At 37.5% G+C, this 14730-nt stretch overlaps 1 protein-coding gene across 3 annotated transcripts in view; it reads right to left on the reverse strand.

Moving 5' to 3' along the window:
* Window positions 1-158: 158 nt before the first annotated feature.
* Window positions 159-14730, reverse strand: part of PIK3C2A (phosphatidylinositol-4-phosphate 3-kinase, catalytic subunit type 2 alpha) — a 55890-nt gene continuing 41318 nt past the window's right edge. For all 3 annotated transcript variants that reach the window (XM_010563832.1, XM_010563834.1, XM_010563831.1), the window contains 12 exons: window positions 14281-14410; window positions 12631-12767; window positions 11794-11963; window positions 10541-10697; window positions 10009-10118; window positions 8506-8713; window positions 5398-5522; window positions 4879-4996; window positions 4700-4781; window positions 4144-4253; window positions 3784-3909; window positions 159-3139 (listed from right to left, as the gene is read on the reverse strand). In XM_010563832.1, the coding sequence (XP_010562134.1) occupies window positions 2957-3139; window positions 3784-3909; window positions 4144-4253; window positions 4700-4781; window positions 4879-4996; window positions 5398-5522; window positions 8506-8713; window positions 10009-10118; window positions 10541-10697; window positions 11794-11963; window positions 12631-12767; window positions 14281-14410 (1656 nt within the window). In that variant the 3' untranslated portion in view covers window positions 159-2956. The remainder of the gene's footprint in view (window positions 3140-3783; window positions 3910-4143; window positions 4254-4699; window positions 4782-4878; window positions 4997-5397; window positions 5523-8505; window positions 8714-10008; window positions 10119-10540; window positions 10698-11793; window positions 11964-12630; window positions 12768-14280; window positions 14411-14730) is intronic.

Below are 14730 nucleotides of genomic sequence, written 5' to 3' on the forward strand. Positions count from 1 at the left end.
GCCCCAGCCGCCCCCAGCGGACAGTGAAGACCAGCACACTCTTTTTTTTTTGTATGTTCCCCCAGAATAGCGTTTAATGTACTCACAGGACAGTTACAGAGTCACATTGAACCCGTTCGGTGCGGGCACGACGGAGGGCGATATTGTACATCTTTAGTTACGAGCTCGTTTAATTAAAGTATTTGGTTCTTACAGATATATAGACAAAGGGAGGCAAACTATTTGCGCTCTCTGAATTTCATCACCTATAACGCTATCTTGGTCACAGTGTCCGAGCGGGGAGCAGAAGGGCAGGGAGCGGGGCCTCAGGAGAGCCCTGGCGTTAAGGCAGGTGATGGGGAGTTCTACACAACCCTGGCTGTAAAAATCGAGAACGTAACTGTTATCAAAGATCGCACATGCTTCCAGAGACAGGTAGCTGTAGATCGTAAAAAGGCAGTAATAAAAATTTCAGTGCAAAGTTCCAGGTTAATAGAGAAAAGGAAGAGGTCTTAGCGCAAGCTGTTACTCTGAAATACCAAAACAAGGTTTGTATAGACAATTTATTTCTGGCTGCAGGTCATACGTTGCATAAAAGATATTTTTCTTTTCATTAAACATGATATAAAAAGCTGTTAAAACTACAATTTCAAGCTAATTAGTGTACTAGTAAATTCCACACTAACTGAGCATTGTCCTCTTTAACATCCATTTTTTTTTTTTGTATGTAGTACATTAAAGTCTTATTGCAACAAACTTTTTTTTTTTATTAATTGAGAATAGTGCAAAGAGGTGCAAGCTTGGTGCTGTTCCTCTATGTGTGAGGAGAGGCCAAGGCCAGATCCCATAGACAAAATCCATGACCACAAAAAGCTTCAGCCAGTGACTATTTCGAAAAGGAAGGGAAAGGCACAAAATGAGTTAAGCTATGAAGAAGATTAAATCAGAAGTCAGGACAAGTGCTAACAATAATACAGTACTATGAATTTTTTTTTTCAGAGTCCAGACAACTGTTAAAACTACAAATCATTTTTTAAATGATTTTAGTTTATTTGTATTTTGTGCTGTAAGACACTGTGCTTTAATAGCAAACTGCAAAAAAGGCAGTATATATTGCTTTCATTCTATTTCACAATGGAACGTTTCACAAAAACAGTAGTCTACTTTCCTGTGTTTAAGTGACTTGTGATTCTAATGATGGAATGGAGTAAGTCTCAAAAGCATCAAGTGAGCAGGAAATCTATCTAGTTATATAGTTTACTATTTACAGGCTATATTTATATGAAAAATATGCAGAAGATGCCTAATAAAACTGGGATTTGTTAGCGCCCATTAGTATCAACCCAGTTTCTAACATTCAGGATGCTCTTAGCTTTTTAATTGTAATAATTCCTACAAAATTGGACCGTGAATATTTTAGGCACCAAGAGATTCAAGTTTACTTCTCTCTTCTGTACTGAAGGGAGATTGGTCAGTAGCAGGGGAAGGAAAATCAGATTATGAAATAAGTTGTTAGTGTTGGGCATATAGAAGACTTTCCCCATATTGTGTCTCTGTTCATAGTTGCATATTTCACTTTAAAATTTCGCTCTAGTCATAGTCAGTGGTGATCGTCTGTCTTGCTCCAAGACTTAGCACTGAAGTGTGCAACTTTATAGCTTTGTTTAGACAGAACATAATCATCCTAAACACCGAGTAAGGTGAATAAAAAGGCTACAGCTGTAGTGCAGAAGCACCTAATTAAGTAACCAGTGATATTAACAGGAAATAGTAAGTGACATTTGTACTCCACTGTCAAAATATAGTTCAAATCTAATGTTCCTTGGAATGAAGTATTTTTAGTGGAATTAACTCTTACTGGGCATGAGAAACAGTGTTGCTGTGAACTGTTAAAAAAAAAAAGTGACCAAGTTCCTCTCTCAAAGCTCTGTTAATGCAACTCATTTCTGGCCTGCAATTCACCCACCAGTTGTGCTTTTTAACTAGAGGCCATCCTTTACCTGGAGGTACAGGTGCAAATGCCAGTTCAGATTTAGTGTTTGAATCTGTTCCACATTTAATCACTGCAGCATTTAAAAGTTCTAGAAATTAAGACATTTCAAAACACTGAGAAGCTGGGCACATTTCCTATGGCACCACATTCAGCCAGTCTTCATTCAATTTTTAGAGATCATGGGTAGAAAAAGATTTATCTAAGTTGCACTAACTATGAAGATCAGTGTAAGTGATGTTATTTGTAAATAACACATCTCAGGAAAAGACTTCCAGTAGGACCTGCAAGGTATCAAATATGAGAACGTTTCCCCTTTTTAAGGAGCTGAAAGTTAATATGTATACATATTTAAATACCAGAAATGAGGTAAAAGAGAAGCATTTGAATTATAAGGCACCATTATGTACAACTTCCATTATTGGCACGCACTCCAGTAAGTCTTAGGGAAGCATGAATCTGGGATTAAATGCAACACTAAGAAATTTTTCCAGCCCTTCAACCTTCATTTCTACAGGTGTGTGTGAAGCCACCAAAATTTTAGCCATCACTGCTTCTGGGATGTCTAGTTAGCAGTGGGAATGTAATCCTAAGACACATCATTTCTTTGATGTTCTCCAGCATCATGCCATGGCTGATAACACAGGTAACAAAAATTAAAAGCAAAAATGGACTATATCCACAGGCCTAATGATTAAGCTATGGTTTAACCAACCAGCATGGTCAAACTGTTCATCTCACTTTCATGGATTAAAAACCCCTTCCTTTACCCACAACTCAAACATTTACAATGATGCTTTGATAACTTCGCATAAGCATAAACCAGGTTTTCTAGAAATCCTCCAAATTAGGCTACATGAACATTGGTCCAACATATCTGTTGAAATGCAGAGTCTCTTAAGATGTACAAGTTATCTTCAAGTAGGAAGATGCACAAAGCACAAGAGAATACAATTATTCTGGTCTTACTCAGGTGTAGAAATGAGTTCACAGATAGGGTACAGCAGTTAGTCGATACCAGTTAACAGTCTCCTTGGTCAAGTTGAAGTCCTTTAGTGAGAGTGTAATTCCACCCAAGAAAAAGTTCTCACGTAATGATTCTGCACTGAGCACACTTAACTGAAGTTCTCTCTGTTTCAGAGTCTCCATGCTATATCCACTGTACACAAGCTAGAAGGTAAGAAGTCAAGAATTTCTTGGTTATCCAAATGAAGTTACAGATTGCCCTTTCTTCTGACTGCCTACCCACTGACAGATGTCTTAACTGCACATTATGACCACTCACTATGTCTGTTCCTCAGAAAATGGGCTGAAGTACATCCATATTTTAATTTGTGCTCCCAATATTAAGTGTTTAAAAGGACCAGTGTTTTTAGATGGAAGTACCACTTACATGCCAAGACTTCTGAATTCATTCTTCTCCACATTATGAATCAGTGAATCCAGGGCAGGGGGATCTTAAAACTAAAGATTCCTTTCCTTCTCTCCATCATTCCTCAGAGTCAGACCGAGAAATTTCTGCTTATTTGTAATAGTACATGTACCTACTCAGTTGCTTTGGGGTTTTTGGGTTGTGGTTGTTTCGGTTTTCTTTTTTTGTTTTGGGTTTGTTGGGGTTTTGGGGGGTTGGTTTGGGGTTTTTTTTTTTGGTTTTTGTTTGTTTTTTTTTTTTTAAACAGGGCACAAAGTTCTTCAAACAAGTTCCTTTTCCATTTATATTGTCTAAAAAAATCTGTGAAGATATATTTTGATTACTGCTTAGAATAAGAGACAACAGCAAACCATAGGGAGTTACCACATAAATTTTAACTTGCCATTTCATTGAAAGTTGGATTTCTTGTCTTCCGGGAGATTTTGGTTTTGCGTTTGGATGTTTTGTGCATATCTGGAAGTAAGTATGTTTTTACATAGGGATTTGGATCTGCACCATCTTCTGTAACCTACAATCCAAAACCAAGACAAGTTAGAAAACTAGTTAGTACATACCTATTTGAATTTTTATTTTCAAGTATCTAGACTTTGCAATCTAGCTAACTAAATGCAGCAGTTAAGTTGGCAGTTAGAAAATTTGGAGAAAGAGAGACTTCCACCATTCCTGCATCAGTCTAAGTCAAGAAGGTAATTGACAAAATGGGAAGAGTTTTTGGCAGGGAGCTCAGTATCTCTCTACTTACCAGGTCTTTAATGTGCATCACCATGATAAACAGAGTGCTATTTCTATAGGATATGGATAGCTTTACTTCTCCTCCCACTTTGCCCGAGGTAGGACTTGATGGACTTGCATCTGAAAAAAATATACAATTATTTCCTCTGTAATATTTGTACATTTACATCAGTACTATACTGACTTATATATGGGGAAAAAAAATACAAGCCTTAGACCAAGTTCAGTTTCTGACTTTATTTCTAGTTCCCTAATAAGAAGGCAAGGCCATAGGTTTTAAAGGTTTTTGCATTCTCTTGTAAGAACCAGCTTGGAGGTTTAGAGTAAAAACTCAAATAATTTAGTTAAGCTATAAGCAAGCCCAAGTGATCACATATATTGTTGCAATTTTTGGTATGTTTTTATTTCCTTGAAACTGTATGCAGGCACATTTGGAAAGACAGTGATGCAATGTTTTCAATGACAAAAAACTACAGTTAATTAAAAATTAAAAAAAAAAATCACATTGTGAAGGTGTCATACTATAGTCAACCAATTTATAAACACTGCCCCAAAACATTACCCACCTGTAGGTCTGGCTATTCCATCTATTCCTTCCACTTTTTCATCACGAAGTAACGGATGGAAAAAAGTATAAACAAGATCACACTAAATTTGGAAGAAATGTTGCATATTAGTTTTAAGTGTTAACAAGCACCAAAGTATGAAAACTTGCACTGGATTTGCTGAAGATATTTGAACTCACTTCTGCCACCTCCGAAGAACTGTTCATCAGACTCTGTATATAGCTGTTGAGCTCCACTTTTCTTTTAGCTGCTACATCTTTTATATGTGTTCTTCCCAGAACCATCTTATTAGGAAAGCTACAAGGGAAGAACAAGGTAAGAGTTTTCAGTTAATTTCTCTGGGGTACATACAGTTAGATTTCATTATCATTTCCATCCTGCAGTGCTGACATCCATCTTTTCATACCAATCATGAGTGGAAACACAGCATGCTAATAGGTAACAACATTAAAGAAAGGCAGGCAAACATTTATAGGTAATTGTTCTTAAGTGACACAACACACAGACTAAAGACACTGAGTTTCTCCTCTGGCTCCATCCCTTAAAACTTAGAGACTTTTCTCCCTTAATTGCCAACTTCGAGGTCTAGTTTGCCCCTCAGCAGTTTTGTCTCCATTTCAAGCTATTTCTTCCCCCACCCAGCTGGGAGCAGTTTTGTTGCTTCTGTTATAATAGTGATGAGTGAGTTAAGAACATACCCTGGTAACTTCCAAAGAGGAAAGAGAATGCCAAGTTTGTTGTGGAGCTCCTGAAACTCATCAAATGTTCGGAAGACAAACGTTGGCTCAACTTGCCCTTCTCTCAAAACTCTCACTACATAGATCTGCCCAAAACACACAAAAAAAAAGATAAAAGTAGTAACAATATTATAGATCTGACTTAACAGTATAATTTTCTTAACAATTAACTCTTTCTATTATGGTAATCCTTCTCCTGCATACACATCCCAGTAACAGTGTCTGCACTTTATAGTACAGTTAGGACTACTTAGAATTCTAACTCTAACGCAAAGTAACATCACGTGCTCTTCCCCTAACATAGATCCAATCTGACAGGGGGGATAAAGGTAGCAAAGACTAAGCTGTCCTCATTCTTCCTTCTAAGCCTCATCGTAAATTCCTACCATATAGCAGTGTACAAAATTTTAACACTTCAGTGCAGGATTACATCTAGACATGTATCTGTGCGGCCAGAACTACCACAAAACTTTCCAGGTATGGACTATGGAGGAAACTAACGCCTAATTTTTTTTTTCAATCTAATTATCTCAAGATTCTAAAGGATTCCACTTTTAAAGTGACAATTTGGTAGGCAGATGCAAGTGTACAGCATTATACAAAAGGAATGTTTAAAAATACTGGGCATACAGTCCCAGGATGCAATTCGTCACATTATTATGAAAGGGAAATAAAGGTTGAGAAACTGCACAGAAAATTCAATTCAGTGGACTCATTTTATGGGCAGATGAGTTAAATGTGTATTTAAAAAATGTGCAACTGCGAAGAGCTTTAAAAATCTAGACAGAAGGAGACTATATCATCTTAACAGTTTCCTGGAAGATAAGAGGCTGTTTTGGCTTAGACCAGGAGTACTCAAATACATTTATAATATAGTGATTCAGTACAAAGCTATTCTTCAATTCTAGCATTATTCAGCTTTGTTCGACCTTCCCTAGCTGGTGTCTTACCAGATTCATACATTTACAGCAAATACAACTTGGAAAGAGATGTACATTTGCATATATCAATATAGCTAACTTTTTAAACAATTTGAGGAAAACGTAACTTGAGCTGACTATTCTAGGCCAAACAGCAGTAGAGAAGTAAAAAAACCAAAAAACCAACCAACCAACCTAAAATGCAGATGGTTGCACATCTGCATAGGAATACAAATATTAATACTAGCCTTAAAGTGTAAGCGAGGTCTATCAAAATCTTGAGGGCAAATTTTAACGCTTGCTGTCTCTAGCAAGACTGGCTAGCAGTGTAGGTGCATGTCCTGGTTTTGGCTGGGATAGATTTTCTTCATAGTAGCTGGTACAGTGTTATGTTTTAGATTTAGTATGAGAATAATGTTGATAACACACTGATGTTTCCAGTTGTTGCTAAGCAGTGTTTATACCAAGTCAAGGATTTTTCAGCTTCTCATGCCCAGCCAGCAAGAAGGCTGGAGGGGCACAAGATGTTGGGAAGAGACACAGCCAGGACAGCTGACCCAAACCAGCCAAAGGGATATTCCATACAACATCATGGCCAGTATATAAATTGAGGGAGTTGACTGGGAGGGGCAGATTGCTGCTCCAGGACTGTCTGAGAGTCAGTCAGCAGGTGGTGAGCAACTGGATTGTGCACTTGTCTTTCTTGAATTATATTTCACTTTCTTTTTAATCTTCCTTTTCATTACAATTATTATTTTTTTTAATTTCAATTATTAAACAGTTCTTATCTTAACCCACAAGTTTCACTTTTTTTTGATTCTCCTCCCCATCCCACCAGGGGTAGGGGGGAGCAGTGAGTGAGTGGCTGTGTGGTGATTAGTTGCCAGCTGGGGTTAAACCACAACATTAATACAGGAAATTATGCTTTTACTTAGGAGGAGCAAATACAACTTTAATGGAAGGTCAAAACAAAAACAGAGTGTTTGACTTAAGTCCTATTCAGGAAGGAGCCATTTTACAGAAGGCAGCTACATAAGCCCATAAACATGACTCAAATTCCCATTTTTTAAAATCACCTCCACCAACACTACTCCTTCTCAAGAAGCGTCTTCATTTTGAAGACTATTATTGGATGCTAAAAATACCAATCTGTACTCTAGCACTCCTGTGGTTGGTTTACCCTGGCCAGCAGCTAAGCACCCACACAGCTGCTTTCTCACTCCCACCACTCACCAGCAGGACAGGGAAGAGAATAAGAGCAAAAGCAAGACGACCCATGGGTTGAGATAAAGGCAGTCCTTGGGAGGGGAGGTGACACAAAGACAATCTCTCACCACCTCCCACAAGCAGACCCATGCCCAGCCAGTCCCCAGGCAACAGCCACTTTGGAAGACAACACCCTCCCATCCCCTGCTTTCTCGGCTCTCCCCCCGGTTTTTATTGCTGAACATGACATTATATGCTATAGAGTATCTCTTTGGCCAGTTTGAGTCAGCTGTCCCTGCTGTGCCCCTTCCCAACTCCTTGCCCACCCACAGCCTACTCACTGCAGGGGGGGGGCAGGGGCAAAGAGGAAGAAAAAGTGAGTCTTGACACTGCACAAGCACTGTTCAGCAGCTGCCAAACCAGTGGTATGTTACCAACACAGTTTTAGTTGAACATCCAAAACACAGCACTATGTGGGCTGCTGTGAAGAAAGATAACTCCATCCCAGCCAGAGCCAATACAACTCTCTTCTCCCGGACACAAGCAAGCCGGCCCATTCCCAGGAAGATCTAGATTTCAATTTTGGTTTTACTTTCAAGTCATTCACAGTGGGGCTCAGTCTTGAGTGTCAACATTGCCATAGGTTTCTAGGCTCCCATTATAGTCAGTGCAGTCAAACTTCAGAGAACTCTTCAGCTCATCCTAAATCTGACATTAGTACCTAACTGAACAAGTATCTATAGCTGTATTTACTAAATCTCTGTCAATAAAAGGAACCTAATTGTCTATCTCAAAGCTAGCTACTTAAGGTTAAACAAGGCAAGTTTCCCTGGACTAATCCTCTGTGATTAAGTATTGAACTTATGGCAAGGAGGAGAATGTATCTTGTTGGAAGAAAATGCGCAGTATCTTCACTGAGTGGAAACAGATTCCACATACTTACATAATGTTTATCTGGGTTATATCTCTTCTGATATGTAAACACAGACACTTGTTTGATTCGGCCATCTTGTTTAAGAGAGTATGTTTTAGCAGAAAATGAGAGGATGGGTTCATCATTAGAAGGTAGACCTGAGAAACGCAGCTGAGCCAAATTGTGAATGAAGAAATTAAACTTTGTGGCAACACTTCCCAGACTAGATTCAATCAACCTAGAAAACAAAAAAATGATGTCAAAAAGACAAAAGTGGTTCTGCCAATGAATCAGACTTAAGTCTAAGAAAAATAAAAAACAATTTCTTACTGACAGAGAAGCAGTTTTTAAACTAAATGTGATCAATGGGCTATATAAATAGCATCATATCAGCATTTAATAGAAGATTCAGTATCCAAACTTTGGCATAGGTTGTTATCCAAGAAGTGAAGGCTTTCCAGAGTTGGTTAAAAAAAAAAAACCCAACCCTGGAGTACTGCATCCAGCTCTGGAGCCCTCAGCACAGGAAGGATATCGACCTGTTGGAGGAGGTCCAGAGGAAGGCCACAAAAATGATCACAGGGATGGAACACCTCTCCTATGAGGAAAGGCTGAAAGAGTTGAAGTCGTTCAGCCTGGAGAAAAGGAGGGTCCAGGGAGACCTTATTGTGGCTTTCCAGTACTTAAAGGCAGCTTCTAAGAAAGATGGGGACAGACTTAGCAGGACCTGTAGCAATAGGACAGGGGTAATGGTTTTAAACTAAGAGAGGGTAAATTTAGACTAGATACAAGGAAGAAATTTTTTTACAATGAGGGTGGTAAAACACTGGAACAGGTTGCCCAGAGAGGGTGTAGATGCCCCATCCCTGGAAACATTCAAGGTCAGGTTGGACGGGGCTCTGAACAACCTGATTGAGCTGAAGATGTTCCTGCTCATTGCAGAGGGGGTTGGACTAGATGACCTTCAAAGGTCCCTTCCAACCCAAACTATTCTATGATTCTAAATTGCATGCATACTACTGCAGTTTCTCCCATATATTTAAAATGAAGTGCAATAACACATTTTGTAACTCATAGCAACAACTCAGTTACACGACATACACACCCCCACTTGCTACACTGGAGCATCATCCCTCCCTCCCCACTGTGCAAAAACACTTCTTGAAAGAGAGAGCTTCTTTAGAATGTATTACAAGGTTCCCAACATATACACTGCTATTAAGCAATTTAGAATGTCTTCAAAATGCAAGTCTCAAACAGCCACACGGAATTATCTACTGTCAGTATTTCAAACAAATTTTCTGCACAAGGTTACGATTAAAGGCAAAGTATTTTAGTACAAGCATTAATCTTACACGAAACTGATCTTATTTATGTAGTTCACTGGTTAACTGATATTTTGTGATTGTACAGTGTAACTATTCAACTTCTACAAACATGTTTGTGAACAGCCTTAGTACATTTTTTCATAGCAGAAAGCTCCCATTAAAAGGATGATGCTGGGAGGTATTTTAATTTTCACTTATCTAGTACCTCGTAAAGAAAATGGTAGCTTCTGCATCTGTCGTTTGGGGCTGGAGAGCATCCTGGACATACTTCAAGTCCTGAACCCCACTTAGTTCTGGTAACCCAGAAGAAAGCATCTGCAAGAAATTAAAATTTACAGTTTTAATGCAATAAACCTAGGATGATTTTACATTGAAATAATTAAAACTTAGACCCTCAAATTCACTTGAGGCTGCACTACATTGCTAAACACTAACAGTGATAGCCAACAATTACTTATAATGAGCAGTTATTCACCATTTCTGCTGAATTATAAGCAGTTAAAAACAGTTTGCAGTGTAATTTATGGTATCATCTTAGTTTTACATTTTCAGGAAACAGGTAGGTAGTAAACAGCTTAAAAACATTCCAAAGACAATCTTCCCAAAAAGTACATCTGATGTTTCTGGCTTTTAAAAGCACCCATTAAGAGTTTCTGCAGCATAAAAAGCATAGCCTTTGAATACAACTCAGCGTGACAGATCTATCAAGTTTCAACTGAATTTAATAAAATTATTACCAATGAAAGTAGGTTAAGGAAGAGGCTTGCATGTTTTCTTATCAAATTGTAAGCTTGACAACAGAGATCCACAAACAACTGAAAGCGAATAGTGGGTTTTTCACCACCATTAATGACATAAGCCATATCTGATGTTAACACAAAAGGAGCTCGATCCCTGTTCAAAAAGCACAGAATTAATAAAGTTAATTATAAGGTCTATTCACTTTGTCACGTGCTTACTCCTCCCCCGCATCCCCACCCCAAGGTAGTGATATTAAATAATCCCTTAATGCTGATTTGATTTTTTGGGTTGAGTTCAGCTGCTTAGTGCTATCTCGGGTTCCCTACACATTCACATGGTACAGGACCTACAGCCAGGTTACCCTACGATGCTTTCCATCCCTCATTTCTGGAAGCCGTAACACACTAAAATAAATGTAATTACTATTATCGCCTGACTAAAACGTTAACTCCTCTATCCTGGACATAGATTATCTTCCCCTACACAGAGGAGTGGTAGCAAATACAAACTTGCTGTTCATGCTTTTCTGTTACATCGACATTCACAACTGTTTTTATGAGCCAGAGTCTGTTCTCATTTGTTTCACACTCAGGTATTCCAATGATGTAAAGGTTCTGGCACTCAATTTCTCATTCATTGGTAAAGTTAACTTAAGCATGCAATACATAATCACATGAACATAGCTAAAAAGGTGAAACTACACTACAGTTTTATCCAATATTCCTGGAAAAGTATGACACTAAGATCTGTGTTAGATGTAAGGCTCCCAAGTATCAATAAAAAGTTACATTAATCTTTTCCTGTACCAAAATACTTGGCTTTCATAACTATTGCAAAGAAATTCTCATTGAGATTTGCCAAGTGTGTATAGCACAAGTTCTTAAGGAATGAATGAATGCAGTTTGGAAGCACTGAAGTTAAATTATGTTTAGGAGACGAAATTCCTTACTTCAATCTACCAGTAGCTAGAACAGTAATTTTATTTGAAAGCTATGCCTATGTGCTTTGACTTAAAACAGTTCCAGAGATCAGAATATGGAAATAGGAAGCTGGAGCTTTCTCAAAATTAATTTTATAAGGGTAAGTTTGAATGCATTGTAGAAACTCTGTGGTTAAATTGGAAGATATTGGCTTCATAATGAGAACAGCAGATAACAGGAATTTAAAAGTTAATGCTTAGAATTATAACGCTTATAAAAATAGACTAAAAATCACTTCATTCTCTACATTGCTTAGCTACAGAAAATACCTTTTAAAGCTACCAAACATTTGCGCGTGACCCAAAAATTTTCCGAAGTCAATGTGAAACATATGCCCTGTGTTTCGGAGCATTATGTTATCATTGTGGCGATCACAAATTCCCAATACATAAGTAGCTACACAGCATCCTGCACAAGAGTAAATGAAGTTTTCTGAAGCCTGGGAGGGAGAGAAAAAAAGTGAATTGAGATCAGATATCAGTGGGAAAACAGCATTCATGCATTCAACAATCAATCTTGACAAGTGTAAAATCCAAGCCAGACAAGACAGGCCCTAAAATTTGCTTTTTTCCAAAATGGTGTTCTTCAAATAGCTTTGCCAAAATCTTTAGATACCACATTTTCCAGCAAAAATGGTCTTGTTTTTTAAATAAAAAGAAAAGAGGAGTTGAAGACAAACCACAAAAAAAAAGTATGTTAACAGAGAAAAGGGTACAAGACTAATTTTTCCATTGTGTTGTAATAGCATTGTAGCCAACAGAAAACATTTTATTTTTTGAATCCCATGTGCTTGTATGAGAAGAGGCCACTGCTCCTAAACCACAACTAAGAGCAGCCACCATTCTTCCCCATCTTAAATTTGAAGTACATTTTTTCTATATCCAATAAAAACTCCTGATGTGAATCCTGAGAATCCATCTGGCTCCTTTTTAGTTATATAAAAGATTTTCATTTGCTCTTTTTCAAGTATAGGAAAAAATTAAGCTTCCTAAAGATACAAAACAAAAATTCCAATGGAAGATCTGGAATAAGAATTTTATTCTTTCATAAGATGGTACTTATACCTTTTCAAAATCTTTAAAAACACCACCACTAAAAAAAGTTACCTTTTCATATTCTTCCTCTGTAGGATTATACTTTCGCAACCATTCTGCCAGAGGCTTGTCTTTAAAAGAACCTGTCACTCCATATTCCACTTGAATTTTTCTAAGTGTATCTGAAGCAGGAACAAGCTCTACCATGCCTTTATATAAAATATAAAAAAGTGTATTTAACCATCTCCTTAAGTTATACTGCATTTTTATTATTTAGTAGAAACTATAATCTTAGACTAGCTTCTTTCAAAACCCAGTTAGGTATCAAAATAGTGCTATTAGTCTGCTAAGCATTGGCACAGACTATATTACAAAGCATACCATGAAACGCACGTAGCAATCCAAGCTAGGCTTACTTTACTGCAATTACTTACAGTTGCTAGAATGCACATATAAATTATACTTTGAATAATTACTTTCTACTACATAAACTAGTATTGGTCTATAAGCAATAACTGCAAAACATTTTGATGCTGACATTTCTCATACACTGACACTTAAGTAATCTAGTAACTTTAACTGCTGTCAAGTGTTGAAATAGACCAGACTGTTGCTCCAGAAATAAGGCAATGGGCTTTACATGTGGCCTCATTTTGGAGATACCGTTTCCTAAAAGTACTTGTACAGTTAAATCATTAAAGGAAAACATTTAATTAACAGAATTTTACTTTTATCTTGGCAAAAGCAAAGGCAAATTTGTAATTTACATCCATTTTTTCTTTTCCACTTTAATCCTTCAAGTACTTTAGGAATACTAATATTAGCAGGAACAACAAAATAAATGTAACATGCTATGCGATCAAGTCACTGTTCAAAGTAGAAAGAAAAGCCATCTGTTTCTCTAAAAAGCAAGTCTTACATAAATAGAAGCATTTTGCTTAGTTTTGCCAACCTAAATTCCCAACATTTCCATGTATTAAGAGTTTTCATCACACTGTTTAGCATCTGACTGAAGAAATATTTAAGTTACTGTTTATCCTCTTAAAGATCTTGTGGTTCCCATTGGCTAGCTCTAGAGAATTAGTGAAAACTACCAAAAAGCATGTTCAAGGTGCAGGGCAGTATTTTACACTCAGACTTAGAGTTCTGTGACCTAGTTTCCAACCTAAAAGACAGCCTCATATCGCCAAGAAACTTTTACCAGCATATGACACTAATCCTGGGGGACAGTGTGTGTGTGGGAGTGTTTTTTCTTCTTTTTGCACATTTCAGTACATGAATGATACTCCCTGACTCAACTACAGTAGATTCCAAATACTTCAGAATTTCAGTTTAGACTTAAATACTTTCTTCCACTGTAACTAAACTTTCAGAATCAGGATTGCTATGGCACCATTATTTTCTTGTGTTGCAGTAAGGGCATCAAGAGAAACCTTAGCTTTTATCATTGTATTTACTTGTTTGCACCACTGTTCATTGACAACAGAACACACGAGCATCTTGGGACTCAAGAGAAGAAACACATTTAAATGCAACTCAGCCATCAGGAAATTCAGAACAGTTTAACTTGCTATACTCTTGAGTACTGAAGTTGCTTGCATGGATGGCTTTTGGCCTTCCACTGTTTCTTGGGCCTGCCTCTGCATAGAAATTTTTCACTGTCAGTGTGACAAGAAACTGAAGCGGGGGAGCAAAGATTATAGGCAGCATCTGGTTTTGCACCTCGATCTTTTCCAGTTGAGAGACACTTGAAGATAACCATTCGTAGATCCAGTCCCTCCTGCAGCCAGATCTTATCCATAATCTTAATCATTTGTAAAGCCAACATATCTTGTCTTAGATCTTCTCCAACCTTAAATGGAAAAATAAAAAGTTAACTAGAGACATAATATGCTTTCAGCAAAACTAAACTTCACAGATTTTAGTTGCTTTACATTTCTAGGAAGCGTTTCTGGAAATTGCTTTACATTTCTTCTATGATTTAGCTATACATTATGCTACTTACTTCCTCATAGCTACATACTTAAAAAGAGAAATCGGCTACATCTAAGTTTTCACATGTGGTAGACTGACTTTCACATTTTACAACCTGTTCAGACCTTGGTTTCTAGATACACAGGAGCAAACTCACAAAATAACTAAACTTATTGGTCTATGCTAAAGTTAACTGAT

The sequence above is a fragment of the Haliaeetus leucocephalus genome, unplaced genomic scaffold, assembly GCF_000737465.1.
Source record: "Haliaeetus leucocephalus isolate CR32 unplaced genomic scaffold, Haliaeetus_leucocephalus-4.0 Scaffold173, whole genome shotgun sequence".
Taxonomy (NCBI): domain Eukaryota; kingdom Metazoa; phylum Chordata; class Aves; order Accipitriformes; family Accipitridae; genus Haliaeetus; species Haliaeetus leucocephalus.